Genomic DNA, 25,303 nt, shown 5'->3' with positions numbered 1-25,303 from the left:
ATCTGAAAGTAAGCCGTAGTGGAACAGTGACAGTGCTCTACAACGCGTAGAGTTGCGTCTCTTTTTAACACTGCTTATTCACTCTGAATACAATCAAATACTTTTACTTGTGACTGGGGTTAATCCAGAATTGAGTACCAGAATCCTAGTTAAATCTTACGGAATAATTTAGAACGTTTTTTTTAAGTTTTGGCATTTCGGTATTTTTGTTAATCGTCTTCCGTTAATGACTGTACCTTCTATAGCTATACGAGTGTAGATACAACGAGTTGCCATGAATTTTTGTTTTAGTAAATTCGAGACAACGATCTCTCATCGATGTCAAGTTTGAAAGGTTGATGTTATTTATTCTTTACTTGTACATCGAAGATTGTCGTAGCCTTCAGAATTGGAGCATCTTTCTCTTCACATATCAACAATCATTATGACATGATAGGCTTATGTGATAAAGCTTAAATCGGTTAATAATATACAAATATATCACCAACGATAACCACCATAAAACGCTTCACAGAAAACTGCACACGGCAGCCACATGATCGATGCACCAACGTTTATTCCATAGCCATGGCCCGCGGCCCTCCCCAACTGCCGTTAATATTTATGATACCACGAAACTGTATATACATGTACAATATACACTGTATTCGACTGTACTGCTATCGATCTGAGGGCCTACAACCATGTCTTAATGTTATTGCTGTGGGAACGAGACAGCGCTCTATGTGATGTAGAGTTGTTTCTCTTTCATAAGTTCAGTGGTTTCGAAGGGCTCTGTACAATTATTAGTGTTCGCGGTTTCTGGTATGTCTACCAGAAACCGCGATTGATTTTTTTATATGTTACTGTCACTGTCACTGTCGTGATTGATTTTTTTATACGTTAGGTTTAGTTATGTGATGATAAGTTTCTAACTTGTTTTTTGTGTATTTTTTTTTGGTGACTGATATTGAAATAGAGGCTGTTTTACTCGTAGTACAATTATATTTAGCAGCTAGTATTTGAGTGCGTTGTGATTAAGCTAATATCAATTTGGGTTAAATATTTTTCTTCTATTCATTTTCGTGCAATTTTCAATTGAAATTATAGATTCCACCCACAATATGGGAATTCCCAGAACAATAATTACGATCACAAATCTTCATTTATGCTGCAGCCAAGCTCTACTTTCACAGAATATGTTTAAAGCAATCGTTTTTCAGAGAAAACATTACCATTTTTATGATTCGGTGAAATTCTGCTGTTTGTCTCAAATTGTAGTATTATGTAGCTTATTTGTATAAGGGGGTAAGTGAAGGACGTTCGGCACATTACCGATGCCGGTACTATGAGCTTTTGAATGTTGGCTAGTGCTTATGTCAAACCGAGATAGAGAACTATACTAGTTATATCAGCGTCTCGCTTTAACAATGACACCAGTCTCACTGAAATACTGTAAAAGAACGCTTACATTGTTCTTATAATTAATTGCGAACGAAGGGATTTTTAAATAAGTGTAAGTTTTCAACGGTCGGAAATTGGCATTAGGGCGAATAAAAACGACTCAACCGTTTGTAGTCTCGAGATATAATCACCTATCTTGCAAGTTTTGTACCATTGTTATCCAATACAGGCTCAACTTTTCAAAAATATCGTACAAAAGTTGCAAAAAAATGTGAAATTTTTGTGCTGATACATTTTTATTGTTAATTGCATGTTGCTATCCGCATACATTGATAAATGGATTAGTAAACAATCACTATAGCGACTATCGGTTGCACCCAGTCGTCACCCACGGGCGCTGATAAGGCAATGAGTCGCGAATAACACAGCTTAATTAATACAGTGTGCAGGTTGACTGAACATTGTATTTGGGGTGCAATTGTGACCTCATTTTAATGATCGTTATTCAAACAATATATTAAGGTTAAATAGGTTAAAAAATATAAGGGTGGCTTTCCTCCGATTACAAATAAGTAATAAAAATAGTGAAGAAAATTTTAATTTAAGTAAAAATCCCCACTTCATATTGTTCTTGATGTTAAAGAAACACTCAAAACTAGGACTTTAAAAGGATCAAGTTAGATTAAAGAAAAATAATTCAGAAGCTTTTAGAATTTACTTACACCTCCTGCTTTTCGCATTTAGCTTCTATAAATGATCTTTTCGGACACTAACAAGTATATTAGGCCGTTAGCAGTATATTCATATGTTTCAGTTTTATTTCCCATCAACATCCTCGCTCGGCCTATTAATATTAATTCCTGGTTGAAAGCAGCCCCATTCCTTCCATCTGCTGAAGGTCGCGCGCTACGTGCCGATCACTTTCTCTCGTTTGTATTCACTGCTCATCGCTCTCGTGGATACCCGTTTTGTTCACGATGACCTTGAGGGGATGATTATTGTGTTTTCCGTATGTGGTGCTGAATGGAAACGTTTGAGATAGAGCTGTATTTATAATTAAGTATTACACGAACACAAAACCGAAAAAACTCTTGACTCAGAAGCTTTTTTGCTGATGGAACTTAATTTACTCAATTTTCACCCTATTTAAAACATCTTAGCAACCAATCTCCATGATTTCTGGAGTTACAAAAGTATCCGTCAATAAAATATTATTCCGCCTTAGTACTCGGTACCTGGTCTACTTAAGAACGTAAACCATTTATAAAGAAACACTTTAACATTGCTTACATTAAAATAAAAGAGAATTTCAAGGATTATATTACTGCGTGACGGACTTATAGACTAGTTAGTATTCCGGCGTAGTTGCTGGACAGGAGGACGAGCGTTCTTTAATTTAATAGAAGTCACAGACAGACAGGCGCTCACCGTTCATATTATATATGGAAATGTTTGCCAAGGCTCGAGGGGAGACTGTGTGGGTTAAAAGGTCACGTGCTTCTGTTAATTGATTTGTGGTTTAAGTATTTGTTGACTCCAATTTCGGGTGAAACGTGTTAGGTACAAATGTTGTGTATCGTATAAATGTAGCACTTAACTGTTACCATTGCTTTATGTCCAGCGATGGGCCACCATAGGCTTGGTCAGTTTTAATCATTAGAATTTTCAGAAATATGGTGGCCTATCATGATTAGCGTAGGTCAGCAAGGACCTAAACCACCTGAGTGATTTTTCGATTCCTTTAAATGCAATCCTTATTTTTTTCCAACCAAAACGTTTTTCCAAGTGCTTCAAAGCATTGAGACCGTATGACCGCTCACATAACGCGATTTCTTTTATTCACTTTACATATATAAGTTGTTCCCCAAGGTCACTTGATATTGAACTAGTTTCGTTCGCTTAGTATTCCGCTGTTGCAGCCGTTGGACAGGCGGACACGTGTTACGTAATTGGATGTTCCGGTCCAAACGCCTTTCCGAGATAAATCATATTTACATTGTCATGTTAACAGGTTAACTTGTATCCATTGTTTTATGCGGGTGTTGGAAACTTATGTAACGGATGTTGTTTTGGCATTTATGGATTTTTTTAGAATCTATTATTTTATCTGTGTTTCCATTAGTTAATTCTCTGGGTTCCCCACTGGGTTTGACCCTATGGGTTTCGGAGCTACGAATGTTTTTGTTTCTAACGATTACTTAAAATAGGATTTTCAACTAAATTTTGTATTTAAAATAAAAGTAAATATTAGGTTTGCTTTGAAAAACAAAAAAAAAAAACAGTAAGAGAGAGTTTAAAATGACAATCATTTTTAAGTCGTCGTTAAGATCATTTAATCTACACGCTAAGGTTTTATAGGCACCCTAATCGATATGAGCCTATAAAATCTTCAACCCAGCATCATCCCAGCCTCTCCAAGTTTATTTAATTAAGATGCGGAAGTTTTCCCTTCTCTCCAATAATGACCATTTGGAGCCGAGGGGTGAAGGCGTGGAACTGTAATGTTTGCCTTGTAATGTTTGCACTGTAGATACCGTGGAGATGGTGTAATTAAATGAGATGAAGATATTTGGCGTTTCCTTACTTCATTTATGTTTTTTTAAAAGCGATTAGACAGGTATTAGGGTGTTCTCATGTTATGTCAAGACCAAAATGATTTTTTCAATCAGTCATAAAATTTTATCGAACCCCGTCATTATAATGTCCTCAATATTGACGCCAAAGTTTTTAAAGTTATTCCGCCTTTATTATTATATCAGCCTATCGCGCTTCACTGCTGAACATAGGCCTCCTACAATCTATCTTGTAGCTAAGCCCTAATAGTCTTGGAAATTATAAGTAGGGTATAAAAGGAAGAGATCTGTGCCCCACAGTGGGCACCTGTAGTAATATCGATCAGGTTGTCTCTTCGATAAACCTTTATGTTAGAACAGACAATACTTGCATCTTATCTATTTTATGTAGGAACGTATAAGCCATTTCTACCTTTTCTCCTTAATACAACCGTCTTTACCGTTCGCTAAGTTCGCCTCACGATATCCCGACCCTCGTTATGATGTTTACTAGCATCTGTTTTGGCAGAAATCACCGTTCTACTAATGTAATGGCGGCCATTTTACTGCGTTTTTACAGTCCAAGTGACGTAACCGTTGTAGCAGTGGTGCTCAAAGTTAGGTCGACTGGAAGTTCTTTAGATATTTGTTACGTATCGATGTTAATACTGGAAGTTATATCTACTACCTCAAAATACTAAAAAATAAACATTACCGTAACAATATTCGGTAAATTAGTATGTTTTGATAGTTTTTGTTTTGATTATAAAGCCAACTGTGATGTTTCACAAGATGAAATAGAGAAACAATAAAATAATGAAATCCATCATTTCATAACTATTCGGTAAATAGTATGCTAAATCCCACAGTCAAACTGCTTTTACAGATTTATGGAAAATTGTAATTAGTTTATAAGTTTACACTGCATTTTAATAAATTATAAATACATTTGAATGCTGAGGACCACTGGCTGAAAGGAATTCACAATGATCCCATAATAAGTAAATATGCTTGGTATGTTAATTAACATGGTGTAGGTCATGAAACGCGTAATAGTAACGTACGGCACAGTCGTACACGGCTTTACGATCCTTGCGTGTATTCGCAAAGAAGTAAAATTGATTACAGACTTTGATGCTGACCTCGTGTCTCTCTTTTTCGTCTGCGAAGTTGATGGATAAGTTACATTAGAAATAGCGTAGCGTCTTGATAAATTAATAATAATGTGTGATGATATAAATAAAATAAATGGAGCAATAAATGGAATAGCGTATAACGCGATATAAATTCTTCACCTTCCTAATTTTGTAAAAATCTAAATAGTAATCAAACGAATGTAGGCCAAATTGTTTCCTGATATCTTACAATTGTTATTGGACAATCCAATGCCGTTGAAGACGCAAACATTTTAGCAAACGCTGATTTAAACGAGTAAACACTTTTAAAAGCACCTACTTTAGATGAAAGTGCTTTTGTACAGGATATAAAAGATTGAGGGTAAACGAAAAATTTGGTCTAAATTTTGAAATATTGTAATTTGTGTAACATCAGTTTGGTTCAAATAGACGAAATGAAGGAAATGGGTCGATTAGCATTTCTTGTAAAAATTAAGAGTGATCTTGACGATTCCCATATGATGCGATGTTGAAAGGAGTTTTTATATTAAAGTTACTCTGTAAAACCCTCAACTTATCAAATTCTGTGTGGATGAAGTAAACTCAAGTTCTAACGTAGTTTGTGATAAGCAAGTCTTTGGTTTCATTTATGTCATTTGAGCTAATTTAATTTATTTGTTTGAATACCTATAGTTTCTTCATGTCTGTCTTAACAAAATGATGTAAAAAACAATTTATGGAAACGCAACAAAATAACTTCCTCGTACCATAAAAAAACTTTTATGACATGAATACTAAGCATAAAGCTAATTATGTTCTATTACACGACCAACAGTTCCAACTGGAATTCTTTCAGCATGAACGCAGTCTAAATGTATCGCAGCTCGTCATTCCTCACAGTCGTATCTCATTTTGACTAGTTGACTGTTTTCAACGTCTAGCCTAGTCTGACTCGCGCCCAAATTATTTACAAAACTCTGGTTACTCATATTCTTGGAGTAAATTAAGATCTGAACTGTTTTTTCGCTGTGTCGGTTGCTTTATTTGAACATCTTGTTTTAATGCCGCGTTCTCGACAGTCGATAGGAAATAATGAAATATTTTTGTGCTAGACAGATTTATGAAGATTACCATTAGTTTGACTTTCTCGACAAATTTAACGTTCAGTTGGAGTTTTTACTAGTATGAAGTCTAAAAATATTTTAGATTTAGGTCCCGCTTAAGGTTTTAATTTCTCGTCTTATTATTTGTATAAAATCGCAAATTTTTAGGAGTTCTTTAGTTGTCAATAAAATTATCTGATTCGTCTTTTATACCATTTCCTTGAAGCACATTTGACAGATCCCTCATAACTCATAGTACACTCGTGTCGTGTTCTTGCTATTGAACTGCTAGTGGCACGCCCCCGGAAGTTCGCAAATAGCCGCCATCGCCGGTCGCAGCGTCAAACCATTCGCGAACCGGATTACACGGAATTATTTATGTCTTTAGCCGGTGTTGTGTGTGATGTCCGAAGATTGTTTACGGACCTAGGAGGTGGGCTTACATTTAATGTATTCGTAGTTCCTTAGACGTGCTGTATTGGTATTCATTACAGAGGATGTGATTCTCTCAAAGTAGCACATTCCATACTTTTTGCCCTTTTACCTATGTTTCAAAAGTTTGGCTTATCCGTGCCAACAAAACTGCTTTAAATATTAAAGATTATTTCAGAAAGCCTTAATTAAACCTTTAAGTGTGTTTGCCAAGCAACTCTTTTATCCAAGGCTGTCTGCGGCTTTGTAATAAAGATTTACAAATATGCTACATTTGTGAATCTTTGTGACAATTCTGAGAAACAAATAGCTATCGAGAACCTTTTAAATCCTGATGTATCTTCACCTTCATGTCACAAAAATGATAACATCACATTAAAATTACTTGATGTGGGCGTCATGCCAGATGCAACCTGATCCTCATAACGAGGACCTTGTCTTACAGTGCATTGTACTTGGAGTTCTGCTTATACCGCTGTAAGAGCAACACGACCGAGTTTGGGAAGTTTGCCAAAACGTGGCGTTAACAAATCCACCCGTGTTTTTGAAATTGAAAGAAATATAGTATGTTGCATCATGTTAGGGGATTAGTCATGGTCGGAGACAAATCTTCGACTGCCTACTTGTCATATCAATGCTATCTCACGTTTGTGTAGTTTTGACAAGTCTGTCACATTACATATTATGTTTAGTTGCTCCATTAACTTTGACATCGGTAGCTAATTCTTATGAATCATTTTTTTCTTTTCGATATTATATTTAGGAAAATTGCAAATCGAATGCACTTACCATTCTTCAAAAGTCTATTTTAGGAGATGATTTGATTGGTCTATAAAGATTAATGCTGTAATACACTAAAATTTATCTTACATCGATTTCGCCACGCCATATCACATACTTCGCTCGGAAATTATACCATAACATATTGCCATAAATACCGGGCTGTTAGCCAAAATCTAGTAATGTACAATAATGCACATTGTTGAAGCTTCTGCGATGGGACCTCGGTTATGCTCCGGCGCATATCCGGCCGGTGTTGTGGGCGGAATCCTACAGAATGGGGATCTGTTCAAATTCCATGACTATTCCTATTTAGTTACCAAATTACTTGGTTATTTCCATGATCTTTGCTGCGTCTGTTATGGTGTTTTCCTTTGTATTTGTTTTAGTATTTCCTTTGTTTATGATATCTTAGCTCTTACTTCTATTTTGTGAATTCAGTCGTTGCTGCTCTCATCATCATTATCATTATCATCAGGCCTTTCCTAAATACGAAATCGCAAAAGTTTAAACTTTGTTTCTTTTATTATTACTTCTATAGATATCCTCAAATAAACCATTTCATGTTCCGTAGGCATCACAAATGGTATTGTTAAAACTAATGTCGATTGACCTAACCTTGACTTGTTCTAACATCTTCAACACACGGACGCACGAGCCAACATTTTCTATAAACCCAATTGTGGAGAGCTTCACAATCTTGTTACGACTTGGCACTTCATTTGTTTAATCCCTAAACAGATTATCAATTAAATGTTTATTCCAAAACATTTCAAACGGTTTATCTTGTTTCTTCTATTCTCCATTATTCCTTTAATTCATTTACGAAAGTTTCAATTTAGTTTCTGTTTTATCGTTTGTTTCTAATTGATGTTTATATTTCTCTTTATGGCATTGTGTTTTATGCATTGTGTCAATCACGTTCTTTTGAAGAAGATAATTAATGAATTGTTTTGAATAAATGACGTAAATTCGATTCATCCTTTCAGTTTTATTTGGCTTGAAGATTTTAGATTACGTGAAATTTTGTCGTTTGAAAACGAAACGTAGAATCTTTCGGTTTCCCAATGCCATTATGACTATAACAGATATGCATTCTTTCCTGCCTATTGATATGTGGATCGATCACTATAACCCAGTTGGAATGGAAATAGCGGCCCGTCTTGATGCCGGCTATTATGTTGTAAATAAATATCGACCGACACGTGTCCCCGCTAGCCCACCAGTACTGGCAGCAGAACAAGCTGAAAGAATAGTGCTGACTTATGGTGATGGTTCTTAAAGATTCAGTGATCTATGTAAGCGATTACGTATTTGTTTTTGCACAGCTATAAATATTGAAGATAGCCGATACATTACAAAAACATCTAAAAATAAAGTAATTGTTTTTCCTACTATTCCTATTCAGGTAGGCTTGAAAAGACATTGTCTCGAAGTAAGATTTACGAGTATGTTTCCAATAAAAACCTTGTAAACTACAATTTGCTTCAATGATCATTGTTTATATGTATTTGGTTGTTTTAGGGTTCAGTAACTAAAAGGCTAAATGCTAAAGGTCTGTTGCTTGAACTTCTGTGTCCTTCCTAAGTCAGTCCGTCTATCCAACTGTCACTGGACTGTAGCTCATGAAATGTAGTTGCTAGACAGTTTTTCACAAATTATGTATTTCTGTTGCCCCTATTACAATTAAAAAAATGGTCGGCATCGGTAGGTGCGGTATAAATTTTATGGGTGACCAATTTCCTACAGATCTATTTTTCTTTGTACTGTATGTACGGAACCCTCAGTGTCGCTAGTTCGAAACACACTTCACCGGTTTTTTATATAGTTTTATGTATTTACTATGAGGAAAATCTATTATCCCATGATTTTTCGATACCATCAATATTATTTCAAGTATAATAAAAAAGTTCTTCGAAAATGTTTATCATTATCGCACGCTTAGTATTAGATTCATTTATGTAACTTGTGTATTCAATGAAAATCTTTCTTCCATCACACGTGATCATTATGTAGAATAAAATCTGTTATTCAAATATGTCGCCCAAATATCGACATTCGAGGATTTAGTGCATACTGCGATAAGGGTTTTATAATTACTCTTTGCTACTCTTTAATTGTTACTAAACTTAAATTATGGCTCCAGTAATTCTCTATTACAGCCTTTCGATCAATACCCGGTATCTGCTTTCTTTAGAGTTGTAGTCTTTGAAAAATAAAAGCCGTATCGTAGTCGTATCTTTGGAACACTTTTTTTTGCCTAGTGGAAATCCTTACGGACTTCCTTCGCCCTTGGGAAGCCGGAGGGGTGTGTCGGACTCCTACCGGCTAACACCATGGGAATGCTTCCCCGTTCCCTTTAGTCGGGGGCCAAGCGGGAACGCTTTCGCAAATTACCGCGAAATTTGCGTAACCCTATCTCATTTGAAAATATTGTACCGTCGATAGAACCAGGTATTTTTTGTCTAATATCAAAAACAGGAGTTTTTATTGTAGCTACTATTTCTACTCATTCATATCGGACGCATCATATATGGTATAGTAACTAGCTACAAGTGCTGTGTGCTCTGCAAATATATTTGACCTCTCGTAACCCGTTCGGAACATGTGTGCGATTTTAATTGGTGGCCAGGGTATATTAATTCCCATTGATGTCTGATTCCAATGTAATTTGGTTTGAACTTGACCTCAAGTCTGTGGTTTACGTAATCGCGTGCCGGCGTGATTGATCTTGTGGTCTGATCAAGCTGTATTTGGTTATTGCTGTGTTGCGATCTCGTCGGTTGCTATAGTGATTAGAGGATGTTGATTTAACAATTCAAACTATATCCCTACGTAAGTACTTTGCTTCATAAATGTGAGGAATCGTATTGACTTTCAAGTGTCAATTAAATTAAAGGCTGACTATAATAGCATTATTCATGACTGAAACAGCGATACACAAAAGAAATTTAGTTGACTGTCTTAAACATCGCAAAGAGAAGTATAGGTAATTAAAAAATATCCATTCAGAACAGTGTTTTAACCAGCCTTTACTGACCCATTGCTGGGCAAAAGGCTCTCCGAAACCCAAAATTCTCTATCCTATGCCACCTTGAAGCAGACCATGCTATGTTCGTTTAAATTTCAGTTCATTCTGCTACCAAAAACGGTCATTCTGTTCCAATAACTAATTACAATTATTAATATTAAATAACTTCTATAACTGAATGATCTATCTCTACACGTGCAATGGGCACGCGTCTGCCCGCGGCTTATTTCCGGGCTCGATCGGGATCGCCTCCGATCCACAAACATTACTATTTTGGTTTCTATGCTTCCATGTCATACATACAGACAAACACACAAACACACTCAAACAAGAAAGCTTGACCACTTGGTAATCATTATTCTTAAGTCTAAACATTGATCGTTAAACTTCGAAAGATAAAAGGAAATTTCAGTTTGAAATACTTAGGTAAGGTTCTGTACTCAGTACTTTACTTTGGTAGCTATTTACATTTCCACTAGAAAAAGTCTCAAAGAAACACTTATTTAATAGAGCTCTATAATGTATCAAATTTGAATAATGTTGTTTAAGTAAAAAGTGTTCGCAATTTATTCTAAAATTAAGTTACAGCACCGTCTTCGTGTTTTTTAGAAAGTTGTTTTTATTAACTACAAAGGGAATGTTCATTTTTTAAATATCGATATAACTCAAACAATCATGCGTGTGAGAAAAGAGAAACATTGGCTATATCAATATATAAAAAAAAATACTGAAATATTTAGAAAATAATGCATCACAAATTACGCTTCACAAAGAGTAGATTTGTCTGGGCATCCATTACCGTTTGTCACCGGCGCCCGCGCATGACTCAGCGAGGGGAACCCTGGTGACTCAGTTGGCAGCTCTCCACGGTATATAGTTCAAGTTTATTTCACCGACTGACAGCAGTTGCGTAAAGACGAACGAGAAATTTATCGTTTGTCTTCATTAATTCTATGCGAAGCGAAAATTTTAATCTTTTGCGGCTGAAAAACTGAATCAGAAACATGACAAATGCATTCAAATTGCGTGTGAACGATCTCTACGGCATTTTATCTTGTTCTAGTTTTGCAAGGAACCTATATAAATTGTAAAATACATTCCTTTCCAGAACCTTTATTGATACAAATTCATTACCTATTAGTTTTCACATCTACCATCACACGAACCGCTTGTGTATTTTAACGTATTCAAAATAAACAAGACGACGCAAAAACAACATATGTTTGTTTAGATATGTAGATTAAAACAAAAAACCTACGAAACCACAGAATTGGATCGTAACTAATGGAAATCATACATATGTAATGTTTTAGTTCTATCAAAGGTCCAGACTGTATCTCATTTAACAACGCGGGGGTGTGAGAGATTTTCTGAGGACGATCCAGGTCAAGGCGAAGTGGGGAACATAAGATGAATAGTGTTAATGAATGGGGCTAAAGGTTAACCGTATAATTACTTAGTTTTCGCTGCGGTTTTGGCCAACAAATGTCAGTCATCGACGCTTAACGTTGTTGTTTGAGTTCCAAGCTAAAGATAAGTGATCGCTATTTTAATTCGATTTGTTGATGGGCTTCCTGTGAAAGAGCAAGAAGCAGGTAAACAGATAGGCGCGATAACTTGCTATGCATAGCTGTGATTACCTGTGATGCACTCGCTTTTCCGTACAAAGGCTCTAAATCGGCCCTCTGAGCGTAGGTTGCCCCAATAGTCCAAATACGGCGTTGCGTAGTTTTGGTTTAATCAGTAAGAATCTGAAACTACCCGCTTCCTCGTCTGAAAAGGTGAGTGCCTTTGTAAATTCCCGCGCCTAACCAAAGACTGGACTGAAAGGCAACTAGACTGGCAGGCCTGAAGACCTACTACTAGTCTAACGCTGTCCTTCTGAAGAAAGACAGCGTTAGGCTAGAGTAGACTTGAACTCTCATAGTTTTATTATCTACAGAAAAAATAAGCTTAAATGAAGATGAACAATAAGAACAAAAAATAATTCATTACAAACTATTTGCTCTTACCTAAAACTGTCTTTGCCAGGGTTTTTTTCCCGAATAGCCATTAGATTCCGATCCACGTCCTTATCTTTTTACAGATGAAATAGATTAGCTCCAATTACTCTACGAAGCAGTTTTTCTTCAAGTAGGTGTGAAATTAATCTCACAGTAGATTATCTTTTTGCGATGTTTGAGTAATGCCTACTTTTTCTCTGAAGATGAAACCTTTCAGATGCTTTTGATTATTAAAAGTTTGTTTCTTCTTTGTGGGGAATTTATTATTACCATGTGGAAAAGTGTCTTTCTTCCGAACTCTGACACTAAAGTATCGCTCTAATGTAATAAACTTACGTTTTAACGTTTTAACTGACAGACAAGTCGCATTATTCAGTGAAATGTCAAATTGTCTAAACGCTGGTGATAGAAATTTTTTGAGGAAAGAAGAAGCTGCATTTACCCTTGATCTGTACTGTACATTGTACATTGTTTGTTCTTTATGTCTATTTATGTTTTTATTGTCAACAAAGTTAACCTACTTGCCGAGAAAAGTTTCGTTCATAAAATATATAGTTCAAGTTTATTTCACAAGTCGTTCAGTGTCAACCGTTGCGTAAGAACTGTTGAAAAATGTGCGGACGGTGTAAATATTTGGGAGTTAGGAGTTATGTGTGGCGAGAGTGTTCACGCAGTAGGAAGAGGATATCGTAATATATAAGACGGGTATCAGAGATGAACTGATAGCTTCCGAAGATTCAAAACTCCTGGAACTCTTTTTAAAGTAAGACTGTTGAGGTTGTTATAGCAAGTCAGCTTAATTCACGGCGTATCGTAGCATGTATTTTCAACAGTGCAATAAGCATTCGTTTAGGGGGTGACGGAGGAGTCAAAAAGATAACTTTACTTTAAAAGTGAATGGTAAAAATTTAACATCGCTGTTGGCCTTGACGCCTCCTCAAGCCAATGTTCAGAATATTAGGACTCCTGTTCTAATTTCGCGTCGTGGAGTTTTCACGACCATACAAGTCACATGTATAAAGACACCCAGACTCAGAAAAATGCTTGTGCTATTCGCTGATCGACACGTCGCCAACATTGGGTTTGGCGTGGTGACCTATACAAATCGCCTGCTTAGGTCATAAATATTCTTGATGGAAAAGTCTCCAGTCACATGGTCTTTACCATTTTGCATATTTAGCTAGCGTTTTTCCTTTTGCAACGAAACGTGCCTTATCAGTATAATCGAATCGATTCGTGCTATCTGCAAAGAGATCGGAAATAATGATATAACTGAATTAGCCACCGTTGCATTATAGTCTTCAAATATTCACAAAATAAATAATAACCAATTTATAACAAGAATGTTTTCATACAAACAAAGTGACTCAAAATTGTAACCAAGTTTAGCATAACTTGTCAAATACAATCATATACAGATATTCTCTCGTACATTATTGTGATTGTGAAACGTTGTCGGATGTCATGAAATGTCAAACGTATGTAAAGTTTTCATTTTGGTCGGTGGGTGCGTGCCAAGAACACCTCGTTAGCGTGTGTCTGTTTGTTGTAGTGGGTTAAGGTCCTTGTGCACTGGCCGAAGCTACTCGTACCTAGTGCCGTCCGCGGTTGCAAGTAATCTCAGACGCGACGTCTCATAAAATTGTTTTCACTGTTCGCTTACATTTTTGTTTTCGCTACCATTTTATGACGCGATTTTACCATTTTACGACCAACGCATCGGTGTAATCACAACATAAATATCTTGATAGAAATTGCTAACGGTAATTGTATAATGAAAAATGTAGGGTTTTAAATAGTGCACCATAGGGATGATCAATCAAGTTCCTTATTTAGATTATTAAAAAATATATGTAACGCATTTTTAGACCTAGACACTAGACCTAGTCTAATCTAACATGCAGCAAGAACTAAATGTGTCCTTTGCTTGCTACCTTAGTCTGCAACCATAACATTGATCTAGAAACCACTAGCCGCAGTACGTCATGGCTAACCGCTTACCCCACGCTCCAAACCGCACACGCGCTTCACGTACAGTGTGTATGCACCTTTATAGTGACAGTGGAATTGCACCGGCGTGATGCCCGCTGCCTGGACACGGCTCAATGGTACTCGTTCACTCTGACACACAAGGTTCTGTGGGAAGTTTCCGTGTTTGTACAGTTCCATTAATTATTGTGCAAGCCGGCTTCTTGCGTCTATATGGAAGATAGGTATTTGCGTAGAGTAGGTGAAAAGTTGTACAAAGTACAGAAAAACTAGTATTTTTTGCACAAAAGCGAACTTTTTATGATGCACTACCTAGTAGGCAAGAGTCTCTTTCATATGAAGAAAGAAGTATATCCTTAAAAAAACAATTCATGTTGTCGAGGAATTATAAGATGTCAATTTAAATTCCTTTTTTACATACAAAGAACAGAAACATTGTGAGAAACAGTCACAGCAGCCCAATATAAATATTTGAAACGGGTCACTTCATTATAATTAATTTTCCGAGGCGGAATCTGTCCGACATTAATTAATCAAAACGTTTCGAACATTGAAAATGAAACAGTGTTAATCCAGTCGCATATGAAGGTATGTGTTACCTGTCAGCGAGGGGATTACGTAAGGGCGGGGTCTCAGTGACAGCGACGAATGTAAAAAAACTGCAATTTGAAAAGTTAAATTTTTATAAAACATGACATTTGTTAGATTTTCATTGTCAAGTAAACAATATATATTTAATGATTATTTGCTAAAACCAATTTAAGGGACGTATAATACAAGAAAACGTGTGCGTTTATAATGCTGTAAAACTGTCCAAACTGTCCAATGAAATGCCTTGTCTTTGCAGGTACCCTAAAAGTTTTAAGTCTACCCAAATCTGATTGTTTTAACCAGCTTATCTCTCGCTGTCACTTTCACCCCGCAACACTCGCATGTAGGCGTATGTTGTGAAAGGGGCCCTCCCCAGTCTAGACGGGGGGCCGACAATGGGCCCCGGATTTATCATCCCAACTGTTTACTGTCCATTAACTCGCGATTAGTTGCTTAAGCCACGCTGAGGTTACGAACAATAAGAATTTTAAGGTGTTTGAAATGAGAGAAAGGTTATAGGGAATTCTAGTAATCTCGTATTTAATTGGCGTTTCCGACCCTATTATTCTAAAAGAAAGTGAAGAAGATTTCGAACCATGCCTGGACGATTAGCTGAATGCTGTACGTCTCTACGCCTGTGATTAAGAGATCTGGTACTAGATCTGTGTTCTTATGTGGTAATATCTTATCTTACGAATAATGATTAGGTAAAATTTTAAGGATCTTCGGCTAGATCGAATATATAAATGTACATCCAAACGTGATACCTAGTACTTCTAAAATAGAATATACCTAACATATACTGTAACGCGTAGGAAACAACCTGAATAAATTACAACTACCGTCATTGCCTGTTAATTTTGTTGATTTAGTGAAATTCACTCGGAAACCGAGATATTATACAGATCCGACTGTTTATATCAATGCTGTAGACATTGTTATTATCTAGTTTCCATTCCACTGTTTATTTTCGAATCGATATTTAGTTGGCAAAGGGTCTTCACATTACTTTGACCGCTTCCGTTCCTTTAAGGCTCAAAGGAAAATGTTTTTCCTATACTTATGTTAATACAAATGTTTTTACTGCCTTGATTTGTTGTCGGCTTCTAGAAATATTTAAAAATGCATTTTTTGACACCAAAATTTATAAAATCAGAAAATAAATCAAGTAAATTAGCCCGGAATTACCTTGTGCATTGTGTAGATCTGTCATTTAGTATTCCATTTCTGCATGTTCTCATAGTAGGGTGTTTCCTCAAGCCTTCAATATAAAAATATAGAACTTTGTCTATAGTGTTCAAACGAAATTCATGCATTAAGCTCATTATTATCGTCAGCCTTGAATTATCGCCTCGCTTTGTTTATACAATTCTATCCTGTCTCTCACCCTTCGCATCCTACAAACTATATTTTTATATTGTCAGCCCATCTAATCCTCGGCCTGGCGGGATTTGCCCGTCTGAGTCTTCGCCACCATTTATTTATAAATTTACTCCATCTACCGTCACCACGTCCGTTTAAGTATGTACTCATTAAGCTCAGTCTAGTATAAATCAAAGTTAACAATGAAACCAGTGCCCCAACACGATTGCTACCACTTGCTTACCGTACGAACAAACGCCTGTAAATCAAGCTAATTTATTAGGGTGACGTGTAACCTGCGCAACCTTGACCGGCTGGCGCTGCGCCAGCGACGCCCCGGCGTTACAGCCTGCGACTAATGATGCACTTCAAACAATACTGCATTATTTAGAAATTAAAATTAGTATAATAGTTATTGTTTAGGTTTATGTAGCTGAATTAAGACAGGAAAGTCTGGAGACCAATGAAGAGATCTTTCCCGATCATCTTATCGACTGCTGAAAGAGCAAACTTATAGCAAAATATGCATGAGTAGTGGTGACAAAATAATAATTTAAAGACACGCCTGTCATAATTGACAGGGGTGTCATTTTTGCTATTGCTGTCAGAAAAAAAATCTCTTGCCTATATTTTCACTCTCTAAAAAGTCCTTTCAACATTTATTCTCCCCCTTGACGAGTAAACGTACTCCATAAAGCTGAAACATAACAAATATTGCCAAACAAGCGTAGTTTTCGTAACTGTTCATGTTCTAGATCAAAGCGGGTCAGCAGTATTCGTGGGACAATAAAACCTATGGAGTCCGATAGTAATTATTTGGCGATCCGCCAGGTGGCGCCACGTGTTCATCGTGTAATACATCTGAGGATAGATTATAACTGTTCGATGTGTCTGAAGGTGTAGGCAGAGGTTAAGAGAATGTAGAGCAGCTGGTAGCAGAAAGAAATCTTTTAACGTGACTGTTGTGGTTTTCAAAGAATCATTCTAACAGTCGCGGAAACCTAAGAAACCACTATGTAGTTAGGTCTAAAATTATTTTCGACATTAACGCATGTTATCTAATCGTTTTACGATATGCGCACGCGCCGTTTAATTACGTCGATCTGAAGTAAACAAGGCTGTGTGACAGTGTTTTCAGTTTTACTGAAATTACTGTAAGTTTTAGATCCCTATATTTACTAATTAATTTGATTCCGAAATTTTTGTCTTTGGTCCTAGTGCTTGTAAAAGCTAACACAGTGAACGCTAAAACATACTTATGTTTAGAGCTTTCATTGTTCTGTTTTCATTTCAATGAATCATGAGCTCTCCACTCGATATCATAAAATCCAAGTTATTTCTCATATCTAATAAGAAACCATGCACACACAACAGCAGCTATTCCGAGCTGTCAATGTACCTGGATATAAAGTGCAAACAATGAGCTGGTGACGTCAGAACAGGGTGCGGTGTCGGACGCTGGTGACGCGTCGCAAATAGACGCTGTCGTTAGCTTTATGTGTACAACCTATATCTAGACTATGTTCACGATGTAGGGAATAGGGTTGGATAGAATGTGTTTCTTGTTAGAGGTGTTTTTTGATCGAGGTGACTGTGAGCTTTCGTTTTGGGGTCGTGATGTCCAGTCGCTGAAATTTATAGTGAAGCGACTGGACACAAGCGTCTCTATCATAGCTTTTTGTTTTAAGTTGTGCCTTTTGATCATTTAGGCAAGAATAACTGAAATCAAAAAAATCATTTTGGAGATACCATGGAATAGCTTACATTTTTTTGCCATAGATTGATGAATTTTTGAACTTGACAGCCCTACTAACACAAGTTTTTTGCAAGCATGCTGTATATTTAAGCTGCTTCTGAACATGTCTCTATAATGCGTCATATTTGAGACGTTAATAGATTCGTATCTATTAAGTCTGAACTTTATTGTTTACTATAGATCGTGTTTGAATGTTGCTCTGTCACATTTAAATGTCTTTTCTGTATGAAAATGATCAATTTTCCCCAAAACAATACACAAAAGCTTATGCGCATTCTTACGGCGACTTTTGACTTCACAAGGAGGCGGACACGACCTAATACACTGGAAGTGACCTTTTCAAGCTCCGTGACACTCTAAATATAGGAATCCTATATAACGCGTCCACGAAAACGCTGTAGCTTACTCTGGTATTTTGTAAACTGGTACGCTTTGATAAATGCATGCCTTACTTGTATTAAAGAATAAGGTAGTTTCCTGAAACTTGGAGAAGTCTAGACTTGTAAGTTTTTTTTTTAATAAATGGCAGGTTACTTTGTTCTACAGTAACAGTATGCTTGAATATTTTAGCTTAACTTGATATGTTTAAATAAGAACTCTGTCGTGGATTAGTTTTTGAAAAGTGGATGTGTAAACAAGGTTACAGATTCTAAGCGAATAACGGAACTTACTTAATTTACCCATTTCTAAAATTTTAATCTGAAATTAATCAATGCAATATATATTATACGGCTTGTGATTATTGATTATGTACTACATTAGGCTACAGGCCGATGTGAATAATAGTCTTATTAACCCGAAAATCCAATCAAAATAGCGAACACACTGTTTGTTAACACAATGAAAGTCACATCCCCATTGTTTGTGCTACGAGTTGCCAGCTTATTATAAAGCTAACCAGCTTTATACTAGGACCAAGCACCCTCACTATAAACTCTTCAAATAAAACTGTTGCTGTAGTCTAAGCGAGACGGTGCTGTACAATGCTCGTAGCTGCATCTCACTCCCACAATGGCGATCATCCTAGTTTAATACCACTTAGTACAGGGACATGTTACACGGATGCAGGATCAACTTTGATCAGCTTACAGTTGAACGACTTTGTAAATAACGTTCACAATTTGAATACACTATTTATTAGAGTGAACCATTAGTTAGTTCTTGTTGACCGATTATCGGAAAAGTTTGATGGGCTTATGTGGTTCCGTGTAATATGGTTAAGTTCCGTGTATTATGATTAAGGCGTGAATCGTAGTTTTATTTATTTACTAAAAGTGCAAAACTAAACGATCACGGTAGCAAAAACTTCAACGTTTTTGATTACTTGATATTTCTAACCTAGGTTGATGCAACTTGAAATGACAGATCACACCACAAGAGTCGTGGATTTGACGAATGTAAATATTTACATGGTGCCGCAATCGGCAGTGCTATGGCTAAAAACGATGTTTTAAAGTCAAAATTTATTGGATTTATTGGACTAATTAAGGAAAACAATCGATTTGAAATGAAAAGCTTATATTCTTATAACATTTAGTTATAAGCTTTTCATTTCAAATCAAATTCTTAAAACATTTAGTTGATTGATTTTTCAAAAAAATGTTTCAAAAGTAATATTCAAAATATACATATACTTAGATACGGGAAATAAAATAAGTTTCTGCAATTTTAGTATCGTTTACACTAGACTTAATCTATACCAAAGTTAATGAAACGATACAAGCAATTAACGACGTAATACTTTACTGTTAGATTAAGATTAACCGAGGTAATCTCAGGTAATCAGCACACAGTTTATTAACTAACTATTACGATTTAATTATTTATGTATTCGTTGCTCATCTTTTAGGTATAATACGAGTTTAGTTTTATCTGATATTCTGCAAATAAATAAAGCCACTGTCAAATCTTCCTTTCCAAAGTATATTTTTTTTATTAGTGATTTAGGCTCTCTTAACAAACGTAGAAATCGATTTAAAAATTATTTTAAAATTTTTCTAACTATATGAATTTTCAAGCTAATTTTAAAATACTAAAGCCACTGAACCAGTCAAGTCCATGATGATGAGCTCAAGTAGCTTATTAATATTAAACCTGCGTCCATTGTGAGCTAGGGGTCTATTATAGGGTGTCTGCGTCCTGGCGCGTCCAGCTGTAAGACGCGCTTTGATCGTGCCGCCTCTTTTGTGTGCCGATGTGGACACAGGACAATGAACTTTACATTATTAAAAGAGAAAAGTGAAGTAATTATAAACTGTTGAAATATCTGGACACGAGATAGGTGAAACTTTAAAATAAGTGAAGAATTTCAAAAATGTTTATATTGGCGCCCACCGTGGGGCAGTTGAAATACCACGTTGGCATTGTTAGCTGGTATATTATTATTTTATTCAAAGAAATGCAACAACAAAAACGAACTTAATGTATGTCTGTTAAAACTCTATCACTGAATCAATAATAATTTGTCGAGATAAATGAATTGCGTGTATACTGTAGAAGTATTGGCATATTTAGAAGTAAAGTAGTAATTTTATTAGTAATATTATTTTATAGGTAAAATAGGCGGTGACATAATTTTACGAAATTTTGATATTTAACAAGCAGTCGTAAATTATTCTCGTTCCAGTGCTAAAACGTAACGTGTTTACCTGAGTACGACGCGCCAAATATTCCTGTCATACCCGCTTCGTAAATATCACGAAATTTGTCAGCCTGTGTGCACTGACCTGGATTCTCCAAAGGGCGGCCGTTAGCCCTTTCACCTTTAAATTCATTTTATATTTGGACAGAAAAATGTTTGTAGAATTGTTTTTTTAATTAAACCCATTAGAAGTTTATTTATCGATTTAAAATTGTGTGAATTATGGTAATGTAGTCAGTTGAGTCAATTGTCACGATGATAGTATAGTAACTAGTTAAAAAATAATTTTTATTTACACAATAGTTGTCCTAAATCAGTTTTACCATCAGATGATAAATTATGCTAACATTTAAGAGGTTCACTCCCGCGATAGAGAGCTTATTGAGTGATTTATTCGGCTGTAAAGCGGTCTCGAAACTGCGTAGTCAATCTGCATGAATGACGACCAGTTAAGTGTTCGTTTTTTAGGCCACAATTCTATTCGAATATAAAATTCGTAATATGACCACAAAAAATCTTAAATAATGTTAACAATAGAATCATCAGTAAAACTTCAACAAATATGATCACATAAGTGTTTTAATAAGTGTACGATATGGAGAGTGTAACATAAGTGAGATGAGCTCGCCCGACGACGGCTGCGGCGTGCGCAGGCGACGCAGCATCAAGCGACTCCTGCGCAGCCTCACCGCTGATAAACTGCAGACAGGTAACGTGTAGAGACGTAACAATTGTCTCAAACTCATAAGGGTTCTCTATTTTGTCTCAACTTGTTTAAAATGAACGAACAAAGCACTAATTGAATTTTCGAATTACAAGGGTCAGCATCCAGCTTCGCCCACCCTTCAGTGTATGCAAGTCGCAAAAAGGCCTTACTACCACCTCTTACCAGGAAGCCATTCGCAGTTGTGAAAAACAGAGCCATGTTTTATATTTTCCATGTTTGATATTTATTTACATCCCTACTCGAAACCCCACCAACACAGCTTACCATTAATAAAACACTACCGATACAAACACATGTTTACGCATCTCGGATCTTGTAAAATTCCGTCAGTTCACTCCACCAGCCCACGTGTTTCACGATTCAATGCCAAATGTGTGTAATCTGTAAGCTTACTCACTGCCGTACTTTTGTTAGAACAGGTACTATTCAACTGTGTGCTGTTTACATTGGTTGCCTGAGTTATTGAGAATTTTGTCTCAAAGGGAGACTGTTAATCTGGACGCTAGTTAGCTCTGAAACTAGCTAAATGTAACTGAAGAGAGGTCCTAAACAAAGTTCCATGCAAGAGAATATAAATCTATACTCTATAGGAATGACATTCATTTGCATATCCACACAAGTGACTTTATTTCGACTAGTGAGTTCAGCGTTAGCGCTCGGAGATATGAACCTGTCAATGAGCTCCGAACAGAATTTAGGGGTAAAGCATTGAAGCTACTGTAGTTAATATCGCCTTAAAAGTTAACACATTTACCAATGTTCGTGTCTGGGAAGTATAATACCCAACCTTCCGAAGTTCAACTTTGGTAGCAGCTTGTAATAGCATATCTATGTGAACATCTACTATACGTGTGGAGTGCAGCACCGCACGTGCCGCAATTAACTGGCACTCGAGCGGCAAGCACGTGCCGATGTTGTTTGTTTGGGTAACAGGTAGCCTGATTATATTTCCTCAACGAAATAACTCCATTCGAGCATTCGCTGGAAGATCGAATGAGCTTTGTCGATCAATACGCTCTGATTGCTTGGAATTGAAGTTAAGTGAATTTGAGGCCAATCAAAAAGCAAATGAAAGTGCCACCAGATCGGACTAAATTTTTTGTGTTATCGAAGGTCGAGACCTTATGTAAAAACTAAAGCTTACCCATCATAGACATTATGGTTATTTTTCTGAGTGGATTTCATAACTTTCGCTCAATCTCTCATGCTGCATAAGTTGAATTTTCTCTGTTAATCTTAATCTATAATTGAAGTATACTCTCGTATGTTCTTCATAATAGAAAGTTCAGAATAAAATCATCCACCGTTTAATATGAACGTATGAATATAACTTAGATTAAGTAGAGTGCCAAGAAACTGATTCCACATAGCTGCACACAGCTTGGATTCCAATTAGAATGGAGCCAGGTTTTAATTAAGCTCATAGATGTCTTGTGAGCGACCCTACCGCTGTGCTATATCTGTGTTGGACTTGAGCCCCTACCATGATTCAGGCGAAAGTCCCTCTGAATTATACATATTCATGCTAATGAAATAAACGTTTATTACATCGTTATTTTTGAGATTAAGAATTCTGTCGATAGTGGACTTTCCAGCTCTTGAGCCCAAAAAGTGGTAATTCCCACGGCAACATCATGGGCTTGCATTAAGACGTATTATTTGTAGATCAACCGCTAATTTAAATACATAAGGTATAATTAAAATCTAGCCAGAGTCTGGAAACTTTTCCTTAGTTTCTGGAACCTTCAAATGTTCAATTCTATCTGTCGAAAAATCTATTTAAAAATTAAACTTCGATCTAACAAAAAAATGAAAATGCACAGTGTTTGATTTGAGCTTTTTTATGTATACCTCTGTATAATGGGTAGGTAGAAAGTCTCATCTGTAAAGTCGCTTATATAATAGAAGTATTATTTATTAATTATCTAATCTCAGAATTCATAATTACAACGAAAACTTAGTATCCTAGTAGGGGATACGAGACACGCGTACCTGTCTGTTAGCTTCAAGGTATTGTATTCGACTTGTGTGGGTAGTACTAGGCGTAGGGGGTTTAGAGGGGGGGATGAACAATGCAATATACCCGTACGTTAACATACATAATGAGAAATAACGCATCCCGTCTAACATGCCCGTTTATACCGTATTACTTAATGGAACTGTTTGTTTGAATATCACTGTGTTTCTACTGACTGTCTTATTGTTTAGTACTATCTCAGTAATTAAATGTCTTCTTATATTTTTGTTATTGTTATTCAATGATGTTGTTACTGGCGCCCAACATGGGGCTGCACTAGTGAAAACTTTTTGTTCTCTATGTATTAGGTATAGAATAAGTACAAGGATAAAGAATTAGAGTATCGATCAATCAATTTACTCAACCTATCACGTTCCTGGAAAGAGGCCTCCCCCAGGAGCACTTAGCCACAACACCCGGTCTTCCGCCTTTTGCTAGTCCGAGCTAACTTACTACGAGTATAATAGTAAGGACAGGATGTGATGTCCCGAGGAACCAGATGGTCAGTCCATCGGGTTAGGATGCAGGAATTCATGTGAAACAAACGTACGTTTATTGCGTTGTAAGTTCAGCATCGGCAACGCCATCTATGCTGAAATACTTATATCCAACTTCCTCAACTGAAATGCGAGATTCTTACGAAAACTGTAAAAAAAATGAAACAAATGTTACACTTTTTATATGGAACTATATAATACATGTGTGTATTAAACTATTCTCTTTTTTTGCAGGTAAGTTTGCACATTACGATCACAGTTTAATTTGGTGTTACCCTAATTCTTCCCATCGGCAGGTAAGTACTAGATTGTAGTTACAATAGATGTCTAACCTACACATAGGCAAAGTATTGCATTAAGAACCGACATTATCCAAATCCCCTTTTCACACGATACTGTACAGCGCTATCTAGCTAACAGCGGCGGAATCTGTAAACTAGTTCCATTGAATTTAGTCTCGCTATTCGCCGCTAGATGGCAGCACGTGTATGATAAAACGAATGGCAATTTAAACTTGTTTGACATGAAATAAGGAAGTTTTTACTTCAATATATTTCTTTATATATTTAAATTGTTGTTTAAATAATGATGTCACTAGTGAACTAAGTATATGATGTTAGTTCCAAGATTTGTTCGACCGCAATGACGCTGGTTCATTCATGATTGCCTGTGATGCAGAAGTAATTAGTATTTTTATGGTATGACTCTTTAAGTATATGTACAATATATATTTATTTTATCAAGTAAAAAATAATTACTCTTTTGTTTAGAGGACAAAAGTGTAATTATAAATTTTATGATCCCATGAAATTAGGAGCTTTGTTACGTTACAATCAGATTTTTATATGAATTCACGTTCATTGATATGGTACATATGTATAAAAAATAAAAACATTGCTTAGATATTTATAAAATATAAAAGCTTGAATATTAAACTAAAAAAGAAGGTTTTCATATATCACGATATCTTTAATGATTTTCTTTTCTTAAATACATGTAAGTTGTATTATATTTGTTTTTGGTCCAGTTCCATCCATCCATCGTCCATGAATTCCACGTTACTTCCTGATTCACAGCCGGTCAGTAGTGTCGATACACCTCAATCAATACATTCATGTTGTTTCTCAGAACTGAGCTTTACATTCAAATGTTTGGTTTCTACTTATTGTGAGAAACGCTCGTGTTGAGGCGATAGGAGTAGGACGTTAAAGTTCACTTTTAACGTAATTTTAGAATTCTTTGTGTACTTTCATCGTGAAACCTCGTGATTTCTGTTGTTTTCAAAACTAGAGCATTTTTGTGAACTTAAATTTAATTTTGTATG

General features: G+C 36.1%; 1 protein-coding gene across 3 annotated transcripts in view; it reads left to right on the top strand.

The window, feature by feature from the left end:
* Nucleotides 1–24,491, top strand: part of LOC113505691 (rho guanine nucleotide exchange factor 12) — a 94,030-nt gene extending 69,539 nt beyond the window's left edge. For 2 of the 3 annotated variants that reach the window (XM_026888494.1, XM_026888493.1), the window contains exon 21: nt 24,214–24,491. In XM_026888494.1, the coding sequence (XP_026744295.1) occupies nt 24,214–24,293 (80 nt within the window). In that variant the 3' untranslated portion in view covers nt 24,294–24,491. The remainder of the gene's footprint in view (nt 1–24,213) is intronic. The other variant, XM_026888495.1, reaches the window with a different exon arrangement.
* The last annotated feature ends 812 nt before the right edge of the window (nt 24,492–25,303 follow it).

Source organism: Trichoplusia ni, chromosome 26 (assembly GCF_003590095.1).
Source record: "Trichoplusia ni isolate ovarian cell line Hi5 chromosome 26, tn1, whole genome shotgun sequence".
Lineage (NCBI taxonomy): Eukaryota > Metazoa > Arthropoda > Insecta > Lepidoptera > Noctuidae > Trichoplusia > Trichoplusia ni.
This window is presented reverse-complemented; position numbering and strand designations above follow the sequence as displayed.